The 23051-nt window shown below is 37.1% G+C and overlaps 1 protein-coding gene across 19 annotated transcripts in view; it reads left to right on the plus strand.

Moving 5' to 3' along the window:
* Nucleotides 1-23051, plus strand: part of LOC122713572 (disks large 1 tumor suppressor protein) — a 524720-nt gene that overhangs the window by 428144 nt on the left and 73525 nt on the right. For 18 of the 19 annotated variants that reach the window (XR_006346517.1, XM_043934736.1, XM_043934406.1 and 15 more), the window contains 4 exons: nt 11652-11927; nt 13890-14102; nt 17161-17323; nt 19972-20107. Coding sequence is in view for 18 of the 19 variants with exons in the window: in XM_043934736.1 (XP_043790671.1) it covers nt 11652-11927; nt 13890-14102; nt 17161-17323; nt 19972-20107 (788 nt within the window). In the remaining variant the exon portion in view is untranslated. The remainder of the gene's footprint in view (nt 1-11651; nt 11928-13889; nt 14103-17160; nt 17324-19971; nt 20108-23051) is intronic. The other variant, XM_043934489.1, reaches the window with a different exon arrangement.

A 23051-nucleotide genomic window follows, 5' to 3' on the forward strand; every position in this document is an offset into this window, starting at 1 on the left:
GCGCGTGCAAAAATTGCTTGAAAATAAAACTAATAATATTTTCACATGAGGATGAAAAGATCAAAAGTATATATATATATATATTAATTTCACAATAATNTATATATATATATATATATATTAATTTCACAATAATGGAAAGCACAAAGAATTTGTGATTCCCATACTATTTGTAATATGTATACGTATTTTCCATTCTCGGAATACTCTTAATTAAATGTGAAATTGAATTCGCTTCGAGAAACGAAGGAAGAGCGAGATATTCGCGTAAATATGGCTATATGCACACAGCGTTGACAATAAACGAGCTATTTAATTTCGACGTGGTTAACCGCGTCGAAAAACCGCGTTTAAGGTAAATATCAATTTAGTAGAATTCACAGTGGGACAGTTAATAACAATCCTCCTATTTGTCTCGTTTCATTTTATAACGTTTAACATATTTTATAATTCGTATATATTTTTAATAGCAATTCCTCCAATTTCACGCTTTACTCCGGAATTTTCTTTAATATTCACCTGCGTAAAATACGTAAAATATTACATTCTCGCAAAAGAATTTATTAAATACGTAACAGCTTATCACGGATAGAAAGAAATTACTTCGACCTTTTTTTTTTTTTTTTTTTTATAACTGAAAATTTACATTTCAAATATACGTGCATTATAAATATTCATAATGTAGCATTTAACATAACTATTGTCCATCTCGATCTTTTCGATTTCTCGTTTGAAATTCTTTTGAATATTGTTTCACGATTTAAATATCTTTATATTAAACAGAGACAATTATATTTTGTACATCGTTAGTAATATTATACGTATTATAAATAGCAATATCCACGGATATTTATGCAATTATGCAAAATATTCAAAATATATTCGAGAAATGAGCTTTGCTTCTTTAAACGCGTGCATAAAAATTCGTTTTCTTTTTTTTTTTTTTTTTTTTTTTTACCAAAATCTGCAATCTAATTATAACTAAATATAATAGAGATACTTCCAACTTCTCCCGGCTTATTCATAATAAGTCTTTACCTCGCCATCCCATGCATTTAAATTTACATAAAATTCTCATAAAATAATTAATCGCACCATTTACACCATCGTTATATCATAAACGGATAAAATTATTTCTTTGGTTTAAGATTTATTTTACAACGAAAACGCGAAGCTAGCATCTCGCAGCTTATCCGAAACTCTTTAAATATTCACGATTCGACTCGGCTGAAAACGGGACATAAAAATACCACGCTCTCACAAAGGAAATTATTAAATCATTTACGGAAACCTGCGTCGTTAAGGTAAAAATTTTAACGGTCTTCTCTCGTTTCTAAATGTTTGTTATCCCGTCCGTCCACGATCCTCGCGCATTCCTCTCGAATTTTTCGCCAGAGGGCAAAATATCCGCGGCGGGGAGGAGGAGGGAAAAATTCGCGTTGATGATTCAAAAGATCTCTCTCGAAATGGCCATTAGGATATTAATGCGGGTTTGCCAGCCCATCGTTCTGTCCCGGCGTGGTACGAACGCCGTGTGCCAAGCCGCGTGTAAAACTTTTTGCAAAACGCTCTGCCCGGCTATCCGAGACGCATCAGTCTGATTGCAACGCGAGCGTGCCAAGTCTCTCTAATAATCGCACAGATTTTATATCATTCTAATTTTAATTATATCCATTATTCTCTCGCACAGGCGCCACTCGAGAATCATTTCATTGTACGAAGAAATAATAATAAGAGACGGATATAATATAAGAAATTCGTCTCGAAAATCGAGTCGATGGAGTGAAAAACGATTTTATAAGATTTGTAGAATTCATATCTTTTTGGGTATACGCACGAATTTCTCGATGCACGAAGGAAATAATTCTTTCCTTCCGGCTTTTTTAACGCCAACGATTTATGGATTTATCATAATCTTACGTGGATATTTTTGCCAATTTTGTACTTCCAATTTCGTCAGTATCTTCGATTTTGGCGTTATTCGTTGTTGGATCAAATTCCATTTCCATTGCTCCGATAAGGAAAGCTTTTCATTGTTACGAGTTCGAATAATAGAATATTCGATTAGAATATTCGGATAATGGAATCTAGCCATCCATTTATATTCACACGATACCACGGTGTACGATACCGTTAAATTCCAGTAAAAACATCCAGTTTCCAAGCCATCTTTTATTTTCCCACGATCTTCGGTGTAAATTCAACTTTTACCAACCAACAATTAGGAAGGTTCCATTAAAAGGCAAGAAAAACGAAAGGAACGTAGAGTACGTAGAGTCGAGCTACGATTTTTCTAAGGTATTAAGTTGCAATTAGCCGTGGTGTTCTTCTGGCGCCAGATAGAAGCTTCTCATTTAAAGCAAAGAATGGGACAAAGAGGGGATAAAGGGAAAGAATGGTTCGACTTGCGAAGTCCAGCGCCTCGCAATTGGAGTTATTCCAATTTTACTAATGCGTTAGTTCTGGTGGAGGAGTAGCCATTGACTTGGCAGTTTCGTGTTTCGTGAATTGCACTTGGACTTCGTTTGCCTCTCACCTTGGCTGTCTGTCAGAGGATCCGTTCAAAACTCGACAACTTTTCGGCTTATATACCAGCCGAGAAAGATCCTCTCCACCGAATCTATCTGGCACTTTGCCGGACATTTCGTGAACATTTTCGTGCTCGACCTTTCGCCGCTATTAATGGACCGAAATCGCTCTTCCAAAAATGGGAAAATGAAGAACTTTTCACAAGTTTCGAAATAATCGACGAGACTTTGAATTTGAATCAAATCCATTCGATTAACATTTTCCTTTGTATTGTTTATTGAGGATCGCCAGCAAAATCAAATCAGCTCGAATCGTTTATTTTTGACTCGATTGATAGTTTACAAAATGATTTTGAACGACTCGAGACCCGTCGATCTGTTTGACCGATCAGAATATCAGTTTTAACAAACAATATTGTATTCGAGCAATATTATTATACACGCTCTAAAAACGATAAATGATGATTAACGTCTATATAATTTTGGCTTCGTTGCAACGTATGCGAGAATTAATTTTTATATATTCGATATACTATATATAACAGATAGATTCTTGTTTAATTCTTATCACGTTGGATCACGTAAGGAAATCCGGATTATAAATATCCCCTCGACTCGAAATAACTTTTCAACTTTACAACATTCCCAATTCTTAATTGCACGCGCGATACGTTTGAATAAGGAGGAGAGCATATTTGAATGGGCCGCGCGAAACAACGAAACGCTCCGGTATATCGTTTCCGGTCGTCCGCATCTGTGGGGAATAAATACAACAGAAGCCGGGGCGTGTTTCGATTCGCGGCGCCGCGCCCTTTTCTTGGAAAATTGAAAACCAAGTCCAAGTCGTAGAAAGAAAAAAAAAAGGAAAAACGAACAACGCTCGCGAAGAATTATTCCACTTCGTGGAATAAAAAAAGAAAGGGGGGAGGGAGAGAAAAAATGGATTCGCGCAACGAACGTTTGTTCGACGAATGGAAACAAAGCAATTCGCGTTCTCGCATTAATGGCGCGATCGTCACGGCCGATTATACTCGTAATCCATACGTAGCACGTCGAGGGCTATTACATTCGAGGAATTATACGCGAGAACCACGCTTGAACCACTTGATCTCGAAGCCTCTCGTGCGTCAAGTGCAGGGGCGAGCGAAGCAGCCGATTTCCTCGCGGAGATGCGTGCCACGGATCCGGCAGATGTTTAATATTGATGCAACGACGAGCGTCATTGTTGTTGTGTCATGCTGCACGTGACTGCCGCGTTTCTTGCACACAAACGTTTCCGTTTACGCGTCTCCGTCAGAAGAGAAACGCCCCGATCTTCATTCAGAGATACGATTCCTCTACGATTTCCATTTTGCTCACGGAATGAGTTGGCTCCAAGCCACTTTCTCTCGATTCATCCTCATCGAAGAGGCAATTAGCAACGTCTCTCCTCCTACATTTCCACCACGAGAAATATACCGTTTTCCATCAAAAATTTCTCCGTTCGACATCGCCAAAACAAAAGAAAAATGGCGAGATCAGCATGCTTATCGTATCCTGAAACAAAGAGGAGAAGGATTAATGCAAGATTGAAATGTATCTGAACATAGATACATAGTAGATTTATTTTTAAATGAGCGTTCTCATTTCGTTCCACGAGACGACGCGTCTGGATGATTGTCGAGGACGTGTGTCTAGCAATTAGCAGAGGAAACCGCTAGACGGGAATGTTGATCGAACGAGTTACGCGCACGCTGTTCGCCCGTGGAATTATTAAATTAAATTCAATAAAATCGTTCTTTATTACGATTATATCGCGTCTCTCTCTTGATGCAACAATAAATTTCGCTCGATGGAAACGCTCTTGCGTTCAGAACAGGAGTTATAGATCCGATATCCGTTTTTCAATCGGAATAGGGAGATGGATCGGTCAATTATCGTTTTGACTATCGTTCGCGGGTACGAAATGTCCGCGGCACTTTGAGCGGACGGCTTTTACGCTGCTCTGCCGGGAATACAAGAGGAAACGAGTCCTTTCGAGTTTTAATTTCGTAAGACAAAAGGTGGCTGCGTGTTTCGCGCCGCGGCTCGAGTTACCTCTCGCGTTAATTCCGCTTAACACGACTCGGTTTCTCGCCTTTTCCACGCACCTTACGCGCTCGCGCTTGCTTACGTTACTTAGGATGTAATATATATTCCCGCCTTGGCCAACCTCCTCTCCCCTCCTCCTCCTCCTCCTCCTCCTCCTCCCTCGTCGAGGAGGAAGTATTAAGTTTAAAAGCAAATTTCTCGTCGCTTGAATTTATTCTGACGCGTGAAATTAATATTCCAAGCAAGCGAGCAAGTTCTGCGTTTTCATAGTGATATTCATTGTGGATAACGGAGAAACCTGTCTCGATCGTCGAAAATTAATTCACGCGTTGCTAATTCTTTGAATGTTGTAGAGAGTATTTTCCTTGATGATCGATCCTTCCTAAGATTCTATCTTAGAATCGTTAAATTCGTTGATGATATATCGCGTTGTAACAAAGGTTGCAAAAGGTGTATTTTTAATTACGCTCCAATTTATCCGTATATTTTTTCCATATAGAAATATATAGACAAGAATCGGATAAAGTTATCAATATTAGCGCGAAAATTGTTCTAAGATCGTAAAGAAAGATTGTACGAATGTAATTCATGAATTTTGAATTATATCAAAAGTTTCTCTCGATTCTCTCCTCTGAGATTTAACTTATTAATTCTCTCTATTTTCCTAGAAAGATCTAAAGAGTAATTGCACGTAAACAAAAAAAAAAAAAAAAGAAGAAAGAAAAATCTTTGTTAAAGAAAGTCGAAGAGGTTTAATTTTACGATTAATTTATGATAATTTTGAGGAATCAAACCGTGTATTATTCGAAGAGGTATTAAAAAATTTCAGAGGCTGCACGACGCTTGAGCAGGTCGATGGTCTTTAGCTCGTCATCTCGCCCTTAATAACGCGGCTGCCAGCCTGCAACCCCTTTTTTAGGTGAATCTGCTATTTATGGCGTCGAGGGCCAGAAGCATTCCTGTCGGATACACCCGGTAATTTCATTCGTCGTTAAACCCTGCTCCCTGCGTTGAATCACACTCTAGAATCCACGCTGTGTCTATAAACTTTTCAGGGACTTGGGATACGGCGCGACAGGAATTCCGCCCAGTTTCACGAAAATTTTATTATTCGCCAAGATGGCAGCCACTGGAGGATAGGAGAAAAGCTTCCCCCCCCCCCGGGTTAATTAAATGTTCAGCAGGTTTAAGTAGGGTAACTATCCGTTGGAATTTTGCAAGAAGTTCGATGATCGCAACGGTTACCATTGTGTGATAATTATATCCCGATGAAACTAATATTTTTAGTAACTAGTTTTCGAGCACATTAAGAAATCTTCATTTTCGATCTTCGAATATTCTGGAAAATTTAAAAATGGAATTAATTCGATCTTTTTCGTATCATGTATAAATGAAATGGCCGATCGATTTCGAATAAAGAAGGAAAGAAATCAATGAAAATCTCGTATAATTTGTCATAGTCGTGATAACATCTTACTGTTAATACAACACACAGAATCTTTACATAATATAACAGAAAAATGTTCGTTCTATTGAATTTTTCTATTCTTCTAAGAAAAGATAAGAATCAACAACGATGGAAAAAGATTCCGTGAAACAAAGTGACATTATATTTCCTCGAAAATATATATCCTTGCAACGAGTGGATAATTAATTTTCACGGTCGAAATCCTTCATTTTAATTAATCTTTAAAAAAAATTTTCATTCACGTATCTCACGCCGACGTTCCTTTGAAAATACAATCGTGATAAATCGTCGTAAACGGTACCGATAATTACTTTCAAGGTCGCTCGAAGCAAGTTAAATTTATTTTAATCGAATGTCGAAAGGAAATTTCACTCGATGCAGAATATATAAAAGTTTTACTTTTATCCTTTGGAAATATATAAATCGACTCACACCTATTCGCGCAATGGTCGATAATTATTTTCAAGGCCGGCGTGGCCCGAAACCACGAGTATTTGCCACGAAACGCGGCTATCTTTACCCGTGTTCCATCGAGGCGTTGCGTTCCGACAAAGGCCAACGAATATAGCCGTGGATTCGGAGCCGCGATGTTAATTCGAAACACGAACGGCACACGATCCGGCCCGAGTCGAGTTTCTCGAGCCAAGATTCCGGGGCCACCGTGTCTATCGTCGTGGATCCACGTGGAGACCCACCCCCGTCGAAACTTCCGCGAATTCTGTCTAACTGAATTACAGGCGTGCCTCGATTAATCCGTCCCCTGCGCGATCACCGAAATCGTTCGGATCGTTTTCGTTTAATCTCTCGTGTATTTTCAGCTCTGTGTTATATAGTTAACAAGTTGACGCACGAAAGAATAACAATCTCATTCGAGGTATTGTATTCTGGTTAATAGGATATTTCGAAAATTCGTGGAATAAAAAAGAATCGCGTCTTAAATTGTTTTCTCCGATAATTGTTGTTATATCGTGAAAAATATAATGCTTTTGCCGTAACGTAGATCTAAAGTTTCTTTTTCATTTTAGATTCGTGTGATTTTTTTAAAAAAGGTAACGGGGCGTGTATATTAAAAAAAGAAAAATCTCCAATCAAACTCACCGAACAAATCACCACCGCGAAACAACTTCCTTAGCGCACAATTCCCAATCTCTATTTTTATCTCTACTCAACTTAGTCTTAAAATACTCGATCACTCTCCGAGAAAAAAAAACCCATAATCCAGAACATACACCGGAAACACAAAATCTAGGGATCGAATATCGAACCAGAGATACCACGGAATTTCTTCGTCAAAAATCGAAGGAATTCCTGGAATCTTATTTCTTTGTTACGCGTGTGCCTATCTTAAATATCGCTCAAAATTTTAATAAAACTCGGAATATACGCGATAAAATCTCGCATCTCCCCTAATGTAAATCAATGATTTACACGCCGAACAATTTCCAAGATGAGAAAATTTAAAATTTCTTAAAGGAGAGAAGTTGAAGCAAAATCCGTCATTTTCTCCCATCCCCCGACTCTCCAATATCCAACCCCCCTTCCCTGATCCCTCTCTGAATGTGAGTGGCCATCGCTCGTCTCATCGAATCCGTCTCCCGCACGCGTGCCGTCGGGTATATTTTCACAGTCGGTTGGAAATAGCCGGCCACTGGTCTAATATTATAATAGCGATGACTGGCGTGGCTCGAGCCCGCGCGAGCGAGCGGGCGAGCGCAGTCGAGAGTCGGACGGTGGCGAGACGGTGGACGGTTTCGTTGCGTGTGACGCGTGTCCGCAGGAACGGGAACGGGACCGGATAACGTTACTTCTTGCCTTCCTGCCCGTCGTCACCGGAACTCGTCGCAGTTTCGCGTTTCCCAGCCTTCGAGGAACTTGTTGAGAAACTCTCGCGCCGTTTCAGTCGTGATCGTGGCTCGTAGTGGAGCAGCTGCTTCGATCGATCGCGTGCCCCACGCGATTGTGCAATCACGCGGTGAAATCACGTGGACCCGTCCCTCGTGATCCGCTTCGTCGTGCCTCTTCGTTGTCGCGGTACGAGTGGCTACTTGTTGTTCGATACACAGTTGGCTGTAGTATAAGGTGGACCTCTTAAGATTCTTTTTTAAGATTCTATTTGAAGGATGTTTGATCGAGTTAGAATCTTGATTAATAAGATGAATTTTGAGATTCTGTGTATTCCTTTTTTTTTTTTTTTTTTTTTTTTTTGTTAGCATTCCATGCTTTTTATTTGGAATAATAGTATTTGATTGGTTTGTAATTGTTGAAGGGAAATTAATTGTTGCGAGGAACGGTACGAAACGCGTCCGTTCTGCTCCGTGTCCCGAGAACGACTCCGTTGAATCGAATATTTTGATTTTACAATGACGATCTGTGTTGTCATTTTCCATCGCGGTTTGTGTTGGCCGTGGTATTCCACATTTGTGTATTCTCTTGTTTCGCTTAAATTTTAATATCTTATATCCTTATATAAGGATAATCGAAAATGTTGTATATCCTTTTATAATTGGAAAAATATATATGGTAAAAAAAAAAGAAAATAAAGAATCAATTGAAAATATTCTCGTCGTTTGAGAATACGATCTCATCTTTTTGTCTTGAAATTATTGTACGTGTAACTTATTATACAATCGTATTCATATAGAATTATAAAAATAGAGGAAAAGAAAAAGAAGAAGAAAAAGAATTTTTATCTCTCGAAATTATTAATAATATTTTCCCCAAGCGAAAACTAAAGAATAGTTATTTCAAAAAGACACTAAAACTCTTGATTACTTAATAAATCTTGCCTTTCAATTATCTTCTGTTTCCAAAACAAAACGAAATTTCTTAATATTAAGAAATCCCCAGTTAATAAAAAAATTCCATTATATTTTTCATTATTATTATTATTATTATTATTATTTTAAATTTATCGATACTAATAATATTTTTTGAACAAATTTTCGAATAAACCAGGACGAAAAATAATCCGATCACGGTATCGCGGCACGTTTAAGGTAACTGGGAGGATTTATGCAAACCGTCAACACCGTATTAATCTCCGCTTCCAACATGAATTTTCCACGGTATTACGCAACGCTCCGATACTGATTATTACTTGATAATACGTTGCCGTGCTGCCGCGTCGTAAATAATCCGCGTGATTTATGCATTATTTTCCCCTGGGCAGGAACAGCACCCGACCATTTTTTTTTTTTTTTTTTCTCCGGGAGAGGCCCCCGAGTGAAACACGTCTTTTTCCCTCCCCTCCCCCCGGGTATATAAGCCTTCGATGGATATGAATGAAATTTTCGTTCGCGTTAAAGCGCGATAAAAATACAAGCGCGGCGATACAACGAGCGATATCTGGTATCTGATATATATATCTGATATATACGAGGTTCGAGCGGATTCGAGCGAACGTGGACAAAAAGTTGTATCGGATTCGATGGTCTATAAACTTTGGCACGGTTTTTCTTGGTTTAGTGGTGTTTTAAAAAAATAAAATGTTGGCAATCACGTTGGATCGACGCGCACGATGACGACCACCATGGTGAACGGATCATATAAAATGGTAAATCGACAATTTCTTCAATTTAAATTTCCAAATTTTCTTGTTTGTGAAATCTTGATTGTGAAATGAATGGCACGATATTGAAATGATTTCTATATCATTGAAATGTATATATAGCAAAAAATGTAAGTAAGCCGTTCATTAAGAGCACTCTCTCTGGCACTAATGCTTCACAAAAATGAACGAGTTTACAAGTTTAAACTTGCCAGATTATTCGCGACGAATGCACGAGTTTACCAAATATTAACAAACGAAAATGCACACATATATATCTTCTAATTTCCACAGAATGAAATAAAATCCGAATAGAAACGAGTAATAATCTCTCGAGCCCGACGTAGTGAAAAAGACACGCTTCCATTCCATTCCGAATCCCAATGAAACGTCACTTCCCTGATTCGTCATTTCACGCACGCGGCAGGTGTGCGACGATATTTCACGATTATCGCGCACCATCGCCATCATCACGAGCAATATCACCTCGCCTCAGATCTTCTTCCAACCTCGGAACGCAACTCGGATTAATTATGGATGCCATTCACCTCGACTCAGTTGGCCAATCGTCGATTAGCCGGTTACCATAATTGCATCGTAACGTCAACCGTGCCGCCCGGATCGAACAACTCTGTTACTCCGCCGGTGTAACGAGGACTTCCGGTTAACGAGCCAGCCGCTCCATCTGTACCGGCTCCATGGAATGGTAATTCGGGGACGATTAATTCACGATTCCGCAGGCGATGCACCCATCCTCGTCAAATCTATCCATCGTACGGCTCTCGTGTGTTTGTACGCCGATAGTACTTGGGCCACTCGCGATGCACCAACTGGCGCTCGTTGAGGGAACGCCTCGTGGTTTGCGTGGTTTGAAGATTCCTTCGATCGATATATCATCCATCTTCTCCTCCCCCTCCTGGATAGATTCGAAGAGACCGGGCACTTTTTATTCTCACTGATCGATAAGCGTGTTGATAAAGCGCGTGTTCGCTGTTTGCTCACGTTGGAACACGTGAGTTGTAGCTCGTTAAAGATGAAGGTTATGGTTGTCGAGTTGATTCGAACAAGCAATTACAGCGTTGGTTCGTTCGAATTTTATAGATTCTTCTGGGTGTATTAAAATAATTTAATTTTCACGATAAATCACGCAATAATTAACCGTCTTTTATGAGTCATACGCTGCGTTACAACGTATCGTTATTTGTTTTTAATCGCAAGGAACGATTATCTTTTATTATAATTGAGAGAATTTGATCATCACAAGTTATTATTGGCTAATTCCATTTGTCTCGTGAGAAGAACGATTGTATTCTCTTTTTCCACGTGGTTGAATACTTGATATAATCGTGTTAAATGCAGGCCGAGCAATTGTTAGACGCGCGCTCACTTGATCAATCTTGTTCCGTGATAATCTCACAATTACGACAGATTATGGCATCATTAATCGATATATCCATTCCAGCAATAACTACGAACATATATATATATATATATATATATATATATATATAACCCACCACAATCGATCTGGATTCGAGAGCTAATCTACTCCTCTGCGGGTCTCAAAATCAATTAACTCCTTCGTTCCAGGGAGAGCTTAGTCCCTCGTGTAATTAGGAATTGACCCGTGCCGGATTACCTTATGTAATACCTCGCTTTCCTTCGCGCCACGTTCGTTTCGCACTTCAACAATCTCATTGGATCATTTTTATCATGTTGAACATATCTCGACAAGATATTTACATTACGATTCATAGCCAGGTTAATAATTTAGATAACTGCACCGATAGATATAATACTTGACTGATACATCTTTGATATCACGTTACAACTTTTTTCTTTTTTTTTTAATTATCCATTATTATTATCTGAAAATTAAATCCAAATTGTCCCCCCTCCCCTTCTCCCTTTTTTTTATCTTCTCAATCTTTTGAATTCATAGAATCGTTATATTTTTAAGTCCCTTTTTTCATTCGTTAAATATCCACGGATGATATTTGATTATTTTGTTTTGAAAAAATGATTTGATGGTGAACAGGTGAACGGAGACGATGACTGGGAGTACGAGGAGATCGTGCTCGAAAGGGGTGGCGCCGGGCTTGGTTTCAGCATCGCTGGGGGCACGGACAATCCACACTTCGGCAACGACACTGCCATTTACATCACGAAACTTATACCCGGCGGTGCAGCGTCCGCTGACGGCCGTTTACGCGTCAACGACACGATACTCCAGGTGAACGACGTTTCCGTAGTCGACGTACCACACGCGGCTGCCGTCGACGCGCTCAAACGGGCAGGGAACACCGTTAAACTAGTGAGTTTTTCTTTTTTTTATTTATTCTCTGTTCCAATCATCCAACCTGGATCGTTATATGCACGACACAGAATTTCTTCGAACAGATTTTTATTCTCTTGTCCCATTCCAAGATTTCGATAAGGAGCTTTTTTTTTTTAAGATTTTTGAAGAGAAACTGTACGAGATACAACAGGTTGCTCGTGGAAAAAAATATGTTTAACGTAAAGTGTTTTCGAAAATGTGGAATTTTCTTTTCTATTAACTTTTTTAACATCGAGTTATCATCATACTTTTAAATTTTCCATTTAATTTATCTTAACGTATCTTATAACCAATTATCTAATGGAACATCCCGTCGGATATATTTTTATGTTCAAAAATGAATTCACGTATGAAAGCGACGTATCATCGGTTATTTAACGAGTAGAAATTCCATGAAATTATTAGGAAGAACGCGTAACTTTCAACTACTTGAAAATATTATTTTAATTTTATTCTTTTACCACCAACGACGTTCTTCATTGATTGTCCCGTTGGAATTTCTCTTGATCAGATTCCATTAAGTAATGTACTTAAAATCAATATAAAATTTCATAATTCCATAATCTCAATTAATAATCGAAATGAAATTTATATCCATAATACTTCCATCCGTGTACTTCATTTTATACAAAATTTCCATAGTTCTGGATTATTATTGTTATTAATGGGGATGGAATTATCTATATCTAATAATTTTCTTTTTAAATATTCATGAATCGATTAAAGAAAGTGGGAGAAAGATTTGAAACGTCTCCATGACAATGAAGAACACGTCTAGTCGGAAAAGAATCCGTTTTTGGCGTCCAATTATTATCTGAGTGCTTCCAAGCTCTGCGTGGAATAATCGCCGACAATGCAGTATCTCTTGAAAACCGAGAACACCTTCAACCCCTTTGTGAAATAATACTGGTACTAATACTAGTTAGTACTTGATATCTCCTAAGATCTGCGACATTCCAACCGCCAAACAATTGAACGATCCTGAAAAAAAAAGAAAATAAAGAATGAGTATATGGTAGTATTTTCCTTTTTCAAACTCGATGAAACGCAATTCGTCTCTCTCTTTCTCTCGTAGAGTCGCACCTGCGTTGTATTAAGCATTTTCGAGTGGCGAAAAAATAGTACTTGATATCTCCTAAGATCTGCGATATTCTAACCGCCAAACAATTGAACGATCCTGAAAAAAAAAAAAAATAAAGAATGAGTAATATTTTCCTTTTTCAAACTCGATGAAACGCAATTCGTCTCTCTCTCTCTCTCTCTCTCGTAGAGTCGCACCTGCGTTGTATTAAGCATTTTCGAGTGGCGAAAAAATAGGCACACAGGGCAAGCATAAAAGCGTTACGATATTATTATTTCACATCTCGCCCCTCCTTGGTAATATCCTCGAAACGGCCCTTAAGAGGAGGCTTAAGGTTAAAGTGAAATTTTAACTGCGTTTCGTATATACAGGGCCGATTTTAATTAAATTTATGTCGTCTCGGCGCACCGCTGTAAACGGAACCCAACCCCGTGAAAGTGAAATCTTAATTATGCAGCGTCGCTCCATTTAATTTCTCGAAATTTAATGGCCGCATAGTTAACGAAAGTTTCTCGAACAAAGCTCGTTCGATCTCTAAACTCTTAGCGATTTGCCTTGATTCGGTCAATCGTTGCTTTCGATAATAGATTTGAGAATGTTGAGATGAATTAGGAATCTACTTCACGTTGAATCTATTTTGTTCGTTCCAAATTTTGTCACGTTATTCTAAGCGTCGAAAAATTAATTCCTTGTTCCAATGAATCGAGATATTTTCCAGTCAAATTTGTTCTTAATGACCAGTGTTTTCTCTTTAAGAGAAAAAGTATTTAAAAATAATATTTCGCTTTTAGAAAATTTTTGCTTTCACGATGTATCTATGTACGATGATGTAAGTGGCTATTTCAATTAATTTCCAGTACGTACGCCGACGGAGACACACGCAGCTGATCGAAATCGAGCTAATTAAGGGTAACAAGGGACTCGGTTTCAGTATCGCCGGTGGTATCGGCAATCAGCATATACCTGGCGACAATGGGATCTACGTAACGAAAATTATGGAGGGCGGTGCCGCACAAGTGGATGGCCGTCTTGTCGTTGGGGACAAATTGGTGGCCGTCAGGAATGCTCTGGTGAGTTTAAAAATTATATACTTCTTCCATCTTCCTTTCACTGTTTCCTGCTAATAATAAAATTATCCTCGAATCCTTCTGTTCCGTGAATTAATAATTAGTCATTTGAATCGTGTATTACTTAAGCGCGTTTATTATCTCGAGATGCGAATTTTAAAATTCTTTGGAATCAAGTTAATTCTTCGTGATAATATATATAATTGTGAAATTATATTCCAGATTAAAGAGATTTTTTTCAATAAAAATTATTTTACAAAAGGCTGTAAGGCTATCTTGTATATAATGGATGATAAAAATTCATACATTAAAAGGTAAATGTAAAATATTCAGCAGAGTACTAGTTCGAGATCAATCGTAGTTAGAGTGCCATTTATACTCTTATAATCTGATTGATGATCTCACGGTTTTTACCATTCTGGTCCGGCCAGAGGAGGAACTGTGCTCTTGATTAGAGGATTCTTCATGCAAAATAGGTTTGCCGGGAACAAAGAAGAAATATATTCTTCACTCGAGCGAAGAAACGTAATCGCGTAATTTTTCGTAGCCGGGGCACAATTTATCCAACTTCATCTCCAACTTTATCTCCACTAACAAAATAATAAAATCCCCTCGAGGGAGAAACGTCTTTTAGAAGAGGAAATCCTCCAAAGATTTTTCAAAAAACTTGATAAATATTCGATAAATCTGTCTCATAAATTCAAATAATTTGAATTTTCGAATCGAATTTGAAGTCGAAATTCAGAAATATCCTCCAGATCCATCCTGGTTGTCCACCAGAGGGACTACGGAGGAGAGGGCCACGTGAAAAATAGATCGGAGTGGTTTTTGATGTGCGACGAGTAATTGATAGGTGTTCCATCAACGATCCACGGCTCGTTGCAACGGTCGCGAGTGCAGAGAGCCCTCGTTCCCGATTTTTCGCATCGACGAGCTCTCTTTTCTTCGAGAGCTTCCCTCTCGAGAGGCTGGCTGGTCGAAAAAGCTGCGATTAAAGCGGTTACACCCGGCCTCGTTGATTCGTGAATCGTGAAAATCGCGAAACAGGGACCTCAATGCGACCACGACGCGGTCTTGGACGAAGAAAATCGCAATTGCGACGATTATTAAACCATTTCAATAAGTGATATCACTTATTTTGCCTTGGATTTATCGTTGTTGCGCCTCTCGCAAAGTTGCGATAAATTGTTTAGAAAAAGAAGAAGAAGAAAAAAGAAACGACAAGGCCTGTCGTGAATAGATTGAGCTTCTTTCGACTCCTTTCGTGGAACGATTTATTCCAAAGTTTTGGTAGACACCGGTAGTAGAAGGATGGATCGCAAGTCGATTTAACTTTGCGCGTGATTGCGCATACATTTGAACAAGGAACAGAGCAGAAAGTTCGTCACTTGTTTATGACAGGTCCAGTAAACTTCAATATTGTCCTTCTTTTTTTTCTTTTGTATCATGTATCTTCGTATAATTACCAGCGATTCTATTTTTCGATCGAAAACTTGGTTTTTGGACGAGCTCCACAGAGAAAACTATCTAATTCAAATTTTTAATGGAAATTCGTAGAGCACAGCAAGTTATAAATGGAACAATTTTTTTTTGAGAGGATAAGATCAAAGATCTTAAAGTTTCAGAACTCTTCCATCTTTTGAGAACTTTTTTTAATAGCAAGGTGAGAGAGAGCTAAATCCTTTGCATTTTAAAATTTTGCTTTGTTTCTCACCATTGAAGAGCAATGTTTAAAAAATAAAATTTTGAAAGAACGTATATTTGAAATATTTTTTTATTAAATAGAAAATAACGATCAGATTTTCTATTAGATTCGTATATGAACAAACTTCTATTGTACGATAAAAAAAAAAAAGAAATTCGCAACAAAAAGTACAGGAATAAAAAAATACGATCGTTTGAAAAATTTATTTTCGTTGTTTGTTCAGTCGCTTGGATATTTATCTTCTTCTAATTTATCGCGAGGTAAAAAAAAAAAAAATCTACAATCCGATCTACATTAATTCTCTTCCCTGTTATCTTCTACAGAATATCCTATAAACTGGATATTTCATACACAGAATAAAATAAAATTTTAATCCTTCACCGAATCTTTTATCCCTCTATTTTTATCCTTCTCTGCTCGTTCCTTACCTATGAAACGAGATATCGTTGATGACGTTTCACGCTCTTCATCCCTTAATAAGGATAACGAGTAAAGAATGCACAATTCTCGCGATATTTGTTCGATAATCCATCTCAAGGTGTAAAAATGTAAATGATGATTGACAAGAGAAATTGAATAGAAAATCGATTATCGTTATTGAAATATCTTGATCGATACTCCAGAAGAGAACGACTTTTTATGTTTTTTCTTGGTCGATTTCGCTCTTATCCATTTTCGTCGTGGAAAACTGAAACAGAAGATTTAATAGTTAGAAATAAAACGACAATGAACGATAGAGTTTATCGCATTCGTTCGAGCTTAAATTATTATTCCCTTTTATTTTTAAACGATTAATTTATTCGCGAGATTTTGTAATTCTCAAAACTCTAAAAAAAAATATCTGTTTCGTTAATAAGCTACTTTACAATAAGCTACTTTATTTTTCGATATCTATTGTCACGCGTAAAATCTTTTCATTTTCAAAATTTAATCAATTAAAAAAATCAGACGGAAAAATCGAAAGTTCTCTTTTTTTTTTTAGAATCACTTTAACCTTATTTACACTTTTAACATTTACCTACACTCTGTACACAAAAATACCCTCTAATAACCCTCAAGAACCATTAATAATTTATTAAAAACGAAAGTATAAAATAAAATGAAATTTCGAATTAAAGAATCGAAAAGATATTTTTCCTCTCTTAAACGATCGCAAACGTTTGTGATTGGCCTTAATTTCTTAAACCCACGCCGGTCATCAAACACGGAAGCCAAAGAAAGAGAGGAAAGCTAGCTTCAAGGCAAGTCCCGAATGAAATTAAATTGCATTTCAACGGTATCGAGTTGTAGTGTCGTGTGTAGTATCGTGGAGCAACTCGAGTGGAGAGGATAAAAAGAGGATTCCTTTGATTCCAGCAGGGCGACAAGAACCTGGAGAACGTGACGCACGAGGAAGCGGTGGCGACGCTCAAGGCGACCCAGGATCGCGTGGTTCTTCTCGTGGCGAAACCGGAAACCGGAATCGTGCCGCCGCCACCACCCCCAATAGCCTCGGACAATTCGCTCTCGCCGCAACCACGTAAGCCCTGCAATCCCATTCGAACATATATTATTCACCACCCGCTAGATTCGTGTCCACGACTCCCCTCCCCCTCCTTATATCGTGCACATTTTCGGCGGATCTTTTCTCCCCGAATTTTCATGGCGCCGCCCTCCGGAAAACGAATGAATATTTCACGCAACGCGAAAGAAACGTCACTTTTGTTCGTGTCCACCGGAAGTGGAGGTTCTCTTTCTCTCTCTTTCTCTCTCTCTTTCTCTCTGTCTCTCTCTCTCTCTCTCTCTCTCTCTCTCTCTCTCTCTCTCTCTCTCTTTCTCTCTCTCTCTCTCTTTCTCTCCACTCGCGAAATTCTTTTCTTTCGCCGAACGGATACGTTGCTTTTTCGATGATTTTCCTTAATTTAGATTGTAACGCGAGAATTTTGGAAAAATTGTGAAAGTTATTGTTCTTGTTCCATGCAATTTTTTTTCGAATATACGAACGATTTTTGTCGTATCTTAATTTAAATGTTGTAATTTAAATGATTCGATCGATTCTTTTTAAACACTTTTTTTTTTTTTGAATGTTATAAAAAGTTAGTGGATTAAAATAAGTTTGTGAAAATAGGAAAAATACGTTATGTAAATAATGTTGATTGTTGAAATTTTGTTTTGACAGGTTTTGTTTTTGTTCGTAAATTTGGAAAAAGTGTTGATTTATTAAAATTTTCTCGCGTATATATATATATATACACACATTTTTCTCGAGATAACAATTTATTTGAGATATTACGCGTGGAAGTATGCTTTTCTAGAAGTCGTAAAAAATGAATTTATCTTATTACACACGTATCCATATCGCGCATATGCATTATGATGGAGATAGAAGTGGAATAATGCGCAAGTTACGGAAGCTATATGAAATTTACAGTATGTAAATGTTCAGTAGCTCGTATGTAAAGTCGATTTGGAATATAAAGTAAATAAATTAATATTCTCTGATGATATTAAAGTAACATTCCTCGAATATAATATTACACAGGCTATTTTTTTCACTTTCCTATTATTATTTTATTCAAAGTTTGTTTATAAACCCTTTGTTACAAAGATAATAATAAGCAAATATTGAATATAATTTGAATATAAATAATATAAAACAGATTCTTCATTAAGAAATATGAAACGTTTCTTTTTTTTTATTTGTATTTACACGATGTCTTTCAATTCATAAGAATTGCTTAAAATATTATACATAAATTTTTATTTTAAAACAAGATTTTGTTTCTATATAAATATTAAAATTATATTTAATATTTTACTATAACTTTGTACAATGGGTTAACAAATTTTTTTATATAAATATACTCGCAATTCGGCTGAAAAAATACAAAATATATTATGTATAATAATATTATTGCGATAGGCACTCGTTCTTCCATAATATATTTTTATTTACAATGTTTATAATAATTACGATTAATCAATTTGCAATTATTTACACGAAATTAATTAATTTATTAAATAATACGATATTCTTACGAGGAGCGAAAAGCAACACGTCCGTTCTGCTCCGTGTCCGGAACACGACTCCGTTAAATCGATATATTTTGAATATCAATGACAATGTTTATATTCGCGGTTTATATCGCCATAACATTCCACGCTGTAGCTATAAAAGCAATTATAACGTTATATATATTTATAGATAATAATTGTAATAATTTCCGTGCAATTATTTTTTTATTAATTATTTATTTCAAAAGAAAAAGAATTCTCGATCGTATTCTCAATTAATAATTATCCAAATGGAAAATTGTCTGGTGTATATCCAAAGATATATAATTCACGATCGATCGATCTCCTCGTTAATAATTTTTCACATAATCCACTTCCGTAAATTCTCAAGGGTCTCACTTGCGAATGATAAACACATGGATTACTTATTTTTCTTCCATCCCTTCCATCCAAATGAATTTTCGATTCCTCCAGATATCCAGTCCACATCAACGATCCTCGAGCGTAACTTATTCACGACGCTCATAAAGTCGAGCTCGTAAACCCTCCTACATTTCACACGAGAGACTGTAAAACAGCTCGAATACGGTCAAAAATTGCGGAAACAGCACGATATATATTTTTATCCGAGTTATGTTTCAATTATAATTCTATGTACGTGTTATCTTTGCTCGAGATTTATATGCTGATAACTTTAATCGACGGATTTCCGGTATTAATCTCCTGCGAACGAAAAATATCATTTACGATATCATTATACGTTATATGTACATATATTTTTTGTACAAAATTTATATTTAAAATAGTTGTTTAAATGATTATTGTTGTGTAAAAAGAAAAAAACGAACGACAAAATACTTCAGAACTTAAAAAGGGGTGCAGATCCGTTTTTAGAAAAATTTAAAAAAATATTTCATGCAATAGGCAATTATTAAATCGATAATTCTTTGTCTCGATGAATTTTTTAAAGGGGATCTGCATCAAATTCCAAAGAATGCAAAACTCTTTTTACATTACATCGCTTTCACCATATTAAAAGATAAAAATTCAAAATTCGATTTGCACTCCCCCTTTTGTCCTCAATTTCCATCGTTCATGCGTTTAAAAAACTAAATTAATCGACATCACCCTCGAAATTACCCCCCCATTTTCATTCATTTCTCTCGTGAACAGGAAAACAAAATGGTTCCGTGTCAGCGCTGGAGAACAACTCGACGCTGCCGTATTCACAAGAATCACGTCACGCGTCTTCTCTTGCTCTCCATGGAGCGGCCACGCCACGAGCAGTTTCTCAGGAGGACGTATCACGGTGAGTTCTTTCAAAGTATGCTTTCCTTTCTTTACGGCCAAAGTACCAGGGCCCTCTCCTCGTTGCTGCTCTCGTTTCAAATCTCTTCCTCCATCCAATTGTTCTCGAACCATTCTCTCTCTCTTTCTCTCTCTCTCTCTTTCTCTCTCTCCCTCTTTCTCTCTCTCTCTCTTTCTCTCGCTCCATGATCTCTTTGTCGCCTTTCCTCTCCCCCGCGGAAACTCTTTCGTTCGCTTCGAAAAATAAGAAACCATGAAAAGAATGTCACGTACGCCTCTTTTTGAAACGAATCATCCGAACGTCGCGTGATGTTCCTTTTTTTTTTCTTCCTTCTTTTTTCTTTTTTTTAGTTTCATCGTTAAGTCGCTCCAGATATTTTAAGATGTTGCGTGTTGCTTTCAACTTTCTTCGAATATAATTGTTCACGCATATAATGTAGCATTGAAATGTAATTTATATTGAAAATTAATTATCGTGTAACCTTCTTGTTTTAATCGTCGAATTAATTAGAAAACGGTTAAATTTTTGTTAAATTTTCATAGTGTTCAGACTCCTTGGTACCATACCGAAATGAAACTAGTAGAAAATCAATCGATCCAGTGCAATCTGACTGTTAATGGATTGCGGTACCTGGACTAAATATTTGTTTATTTATGTAATTAACGAGCAATTTTGCAATTAGCGCTCGTACTACTAATAAACGGAATATTATACGGTAATGGAGTTTGTCATATCATTGAAAAGACGCTGCGTTCAATTTAAATTAATATAATATTAATCTTATAAATTGTGATTGTATTAAACCACAGTTTTAAGAATTAGAATTAGCAGTATTAACGAAAAAAAGGACAATATTTTATTATTTTCACGTATTTCCTTGTTCTCCAAGGAATTAATATTTTTTAATTAAAATATACTTATGAAAATTTCTTCGAAATTTACTTAATTACTTATGAAAAACTCTTCGCTCGATATAAATCAATCCAAAGAATCGTTCATTATCGCCACAACCACCGTGAATACCGTGTACAAGTAACAGACGTATTCCGTGCATAAACATACACGGGCCATCGATTAATTGCATAGTCACAGAGGCAGTTGAATTAATGAGCGACAAAGAGGAATACGCGAGAGACGAGCGGCTCACCGTTGAAGGCAGACAGAGACAACGATCATTTACACGTAGGTGGCGCTAACTGTAGGGGTTTGAAGGGGTTGCGTTGCCCACTGTGTGGATTAATTGCCAATGGATTAAGGGCTTATCGAATCGGCCCTATTGCCAGACACAGAATTGGTCTGGACACGTTATACACTCCTCCAGGTATCTCTGATTCAATGATCCTAGTTGCTTCTCGTACACGTTCTGTCTTTCCCGTTGTGTGAGTTGGGCATTTGTAAGTGGAAATTTCGTTTATGAATTCGTAATTGAATTGTATTATGTTTGGAAATGATTGAAACATTTTGACATATAATTCACGAAAGTTATGGAAAATACAATCATGATAGTTATATATAGGTGTGCAAGGAGCTTTGAAATATTTTACACATTTAAAGTTTTACTCCTTCTGTTAATATAAAAGTATTGCTCCATGCATGATTCATTATATTCTAAAATTGTTCCAATAACTTATTTGTTAAAATACTCGCTTGAAACGTACCAAAATTTTAGAAAACGATTTCAAATTAGATTCTTGATTCATTGTATCTCCATCCTGTTAATAATTGCTCCGATATATCGATTCACGTATCAAACTATATCTTTATAGTTTCCTTATACATCCACGCAACAGGATACCGAAATATAAATTCGAATTCACTCTTCCCTGCTAGGGCACTTCGTCCAAGGAAATATCGAAGAGAAAATATCTCTCAAAGATGCTTTGGATGCGTCTGAATCGAGGGGATGAAAGTTCCTCGCTTGATGAAATATTCCATCGACGGCCAATATTTAAGGGCACGAAAGGAGCGGTCGAAAGTGCGATTAGTTCCTCCATCGTTCCTTCTTACTCTTGCTCCTTAAAGTTTCGAGCCTCTTCCCGGTCGAAGAAATCGGATTTCTCGATTCTCAGAGAAAAAAATGGCGTGGAGGGAGAGAATTAGAGGGTGGTGTATGGACGGCGAGTTATTACGAGCATCGACGGAGATCTATGAAAAAAACTTTAATTTCCACCTTCGTAAATTAGACAGAACCATTACGCCAGGATGGTAATTTATCCCTGGGTTGAACGGGGCGCTGGCCAAAATGGGGAGAGTCGCGCACACCTTAGGCGGAATTGGGATAATTATTTAGCACTCGACTTAGTTCGTTGAAAGTTCGAGCAGCCTCCCCTTTCTTCTTCGAGATTGCAAGAGATGATTTCTCTTGGAAATGGGGATTGTTTTGCCGCGACGAGACTATGAATTTGTGCTTTTTTTTTTTAGAAGAGAAGTTGATTGGTTGATTGTCGATGAATAAAATTGGAAAATGACGAGTGAGGTGTTGAAATTCTGTGTTGAGAATTGCGAAGATTTTGTATTTTGTGAGGATAGAGTGAGAAATATCGTGGAGGATAAATGTTAAAATTGTTGCGAATAGCAATCTGGAATATTTTTGGGGAGTATAGGAAGCTCGACGGCTTGAGATCTGCATTGATCGAAGGTTCAAAGTGCAAGCAATTTGAAAATAAATATTCGCCATGAATTTTCAAAGCCGTGCCGACTTGATAATATTCCTATTGATTAATTTTCTCAATAAATAAATGAGACAAGCAATACAGTACAATAGCTTGCAGTCTGTAGATGTTTTGTCAAACATCGCTCCTCTTCCTTGTGGCCAACTACTACAATATTTATCTACCTATTACAAAAGGGATACGAAAAGGTTGGAATGGAATGGAACTATAAATAAAAGATGTTTCTAAAAGTTCTTTCGTGTTGATGGAGTTAATCGATGTTTAAACGACAC

Source organism: Apis laboriosa, unplaced genomic scaffold (genome assembly GCF_014066325.1).
Source record: "Apis laboriosa isolate Shangri-la unplaced genomic scaffold, ASM1406632v1 scaffold104_cov149, whole genome shotgun sequence".
NCBI lineage: Eukaryota > Metazoa > Arthropoda > Insecta > Hymenoptera > Apidae > Apis > Apis laboriosa.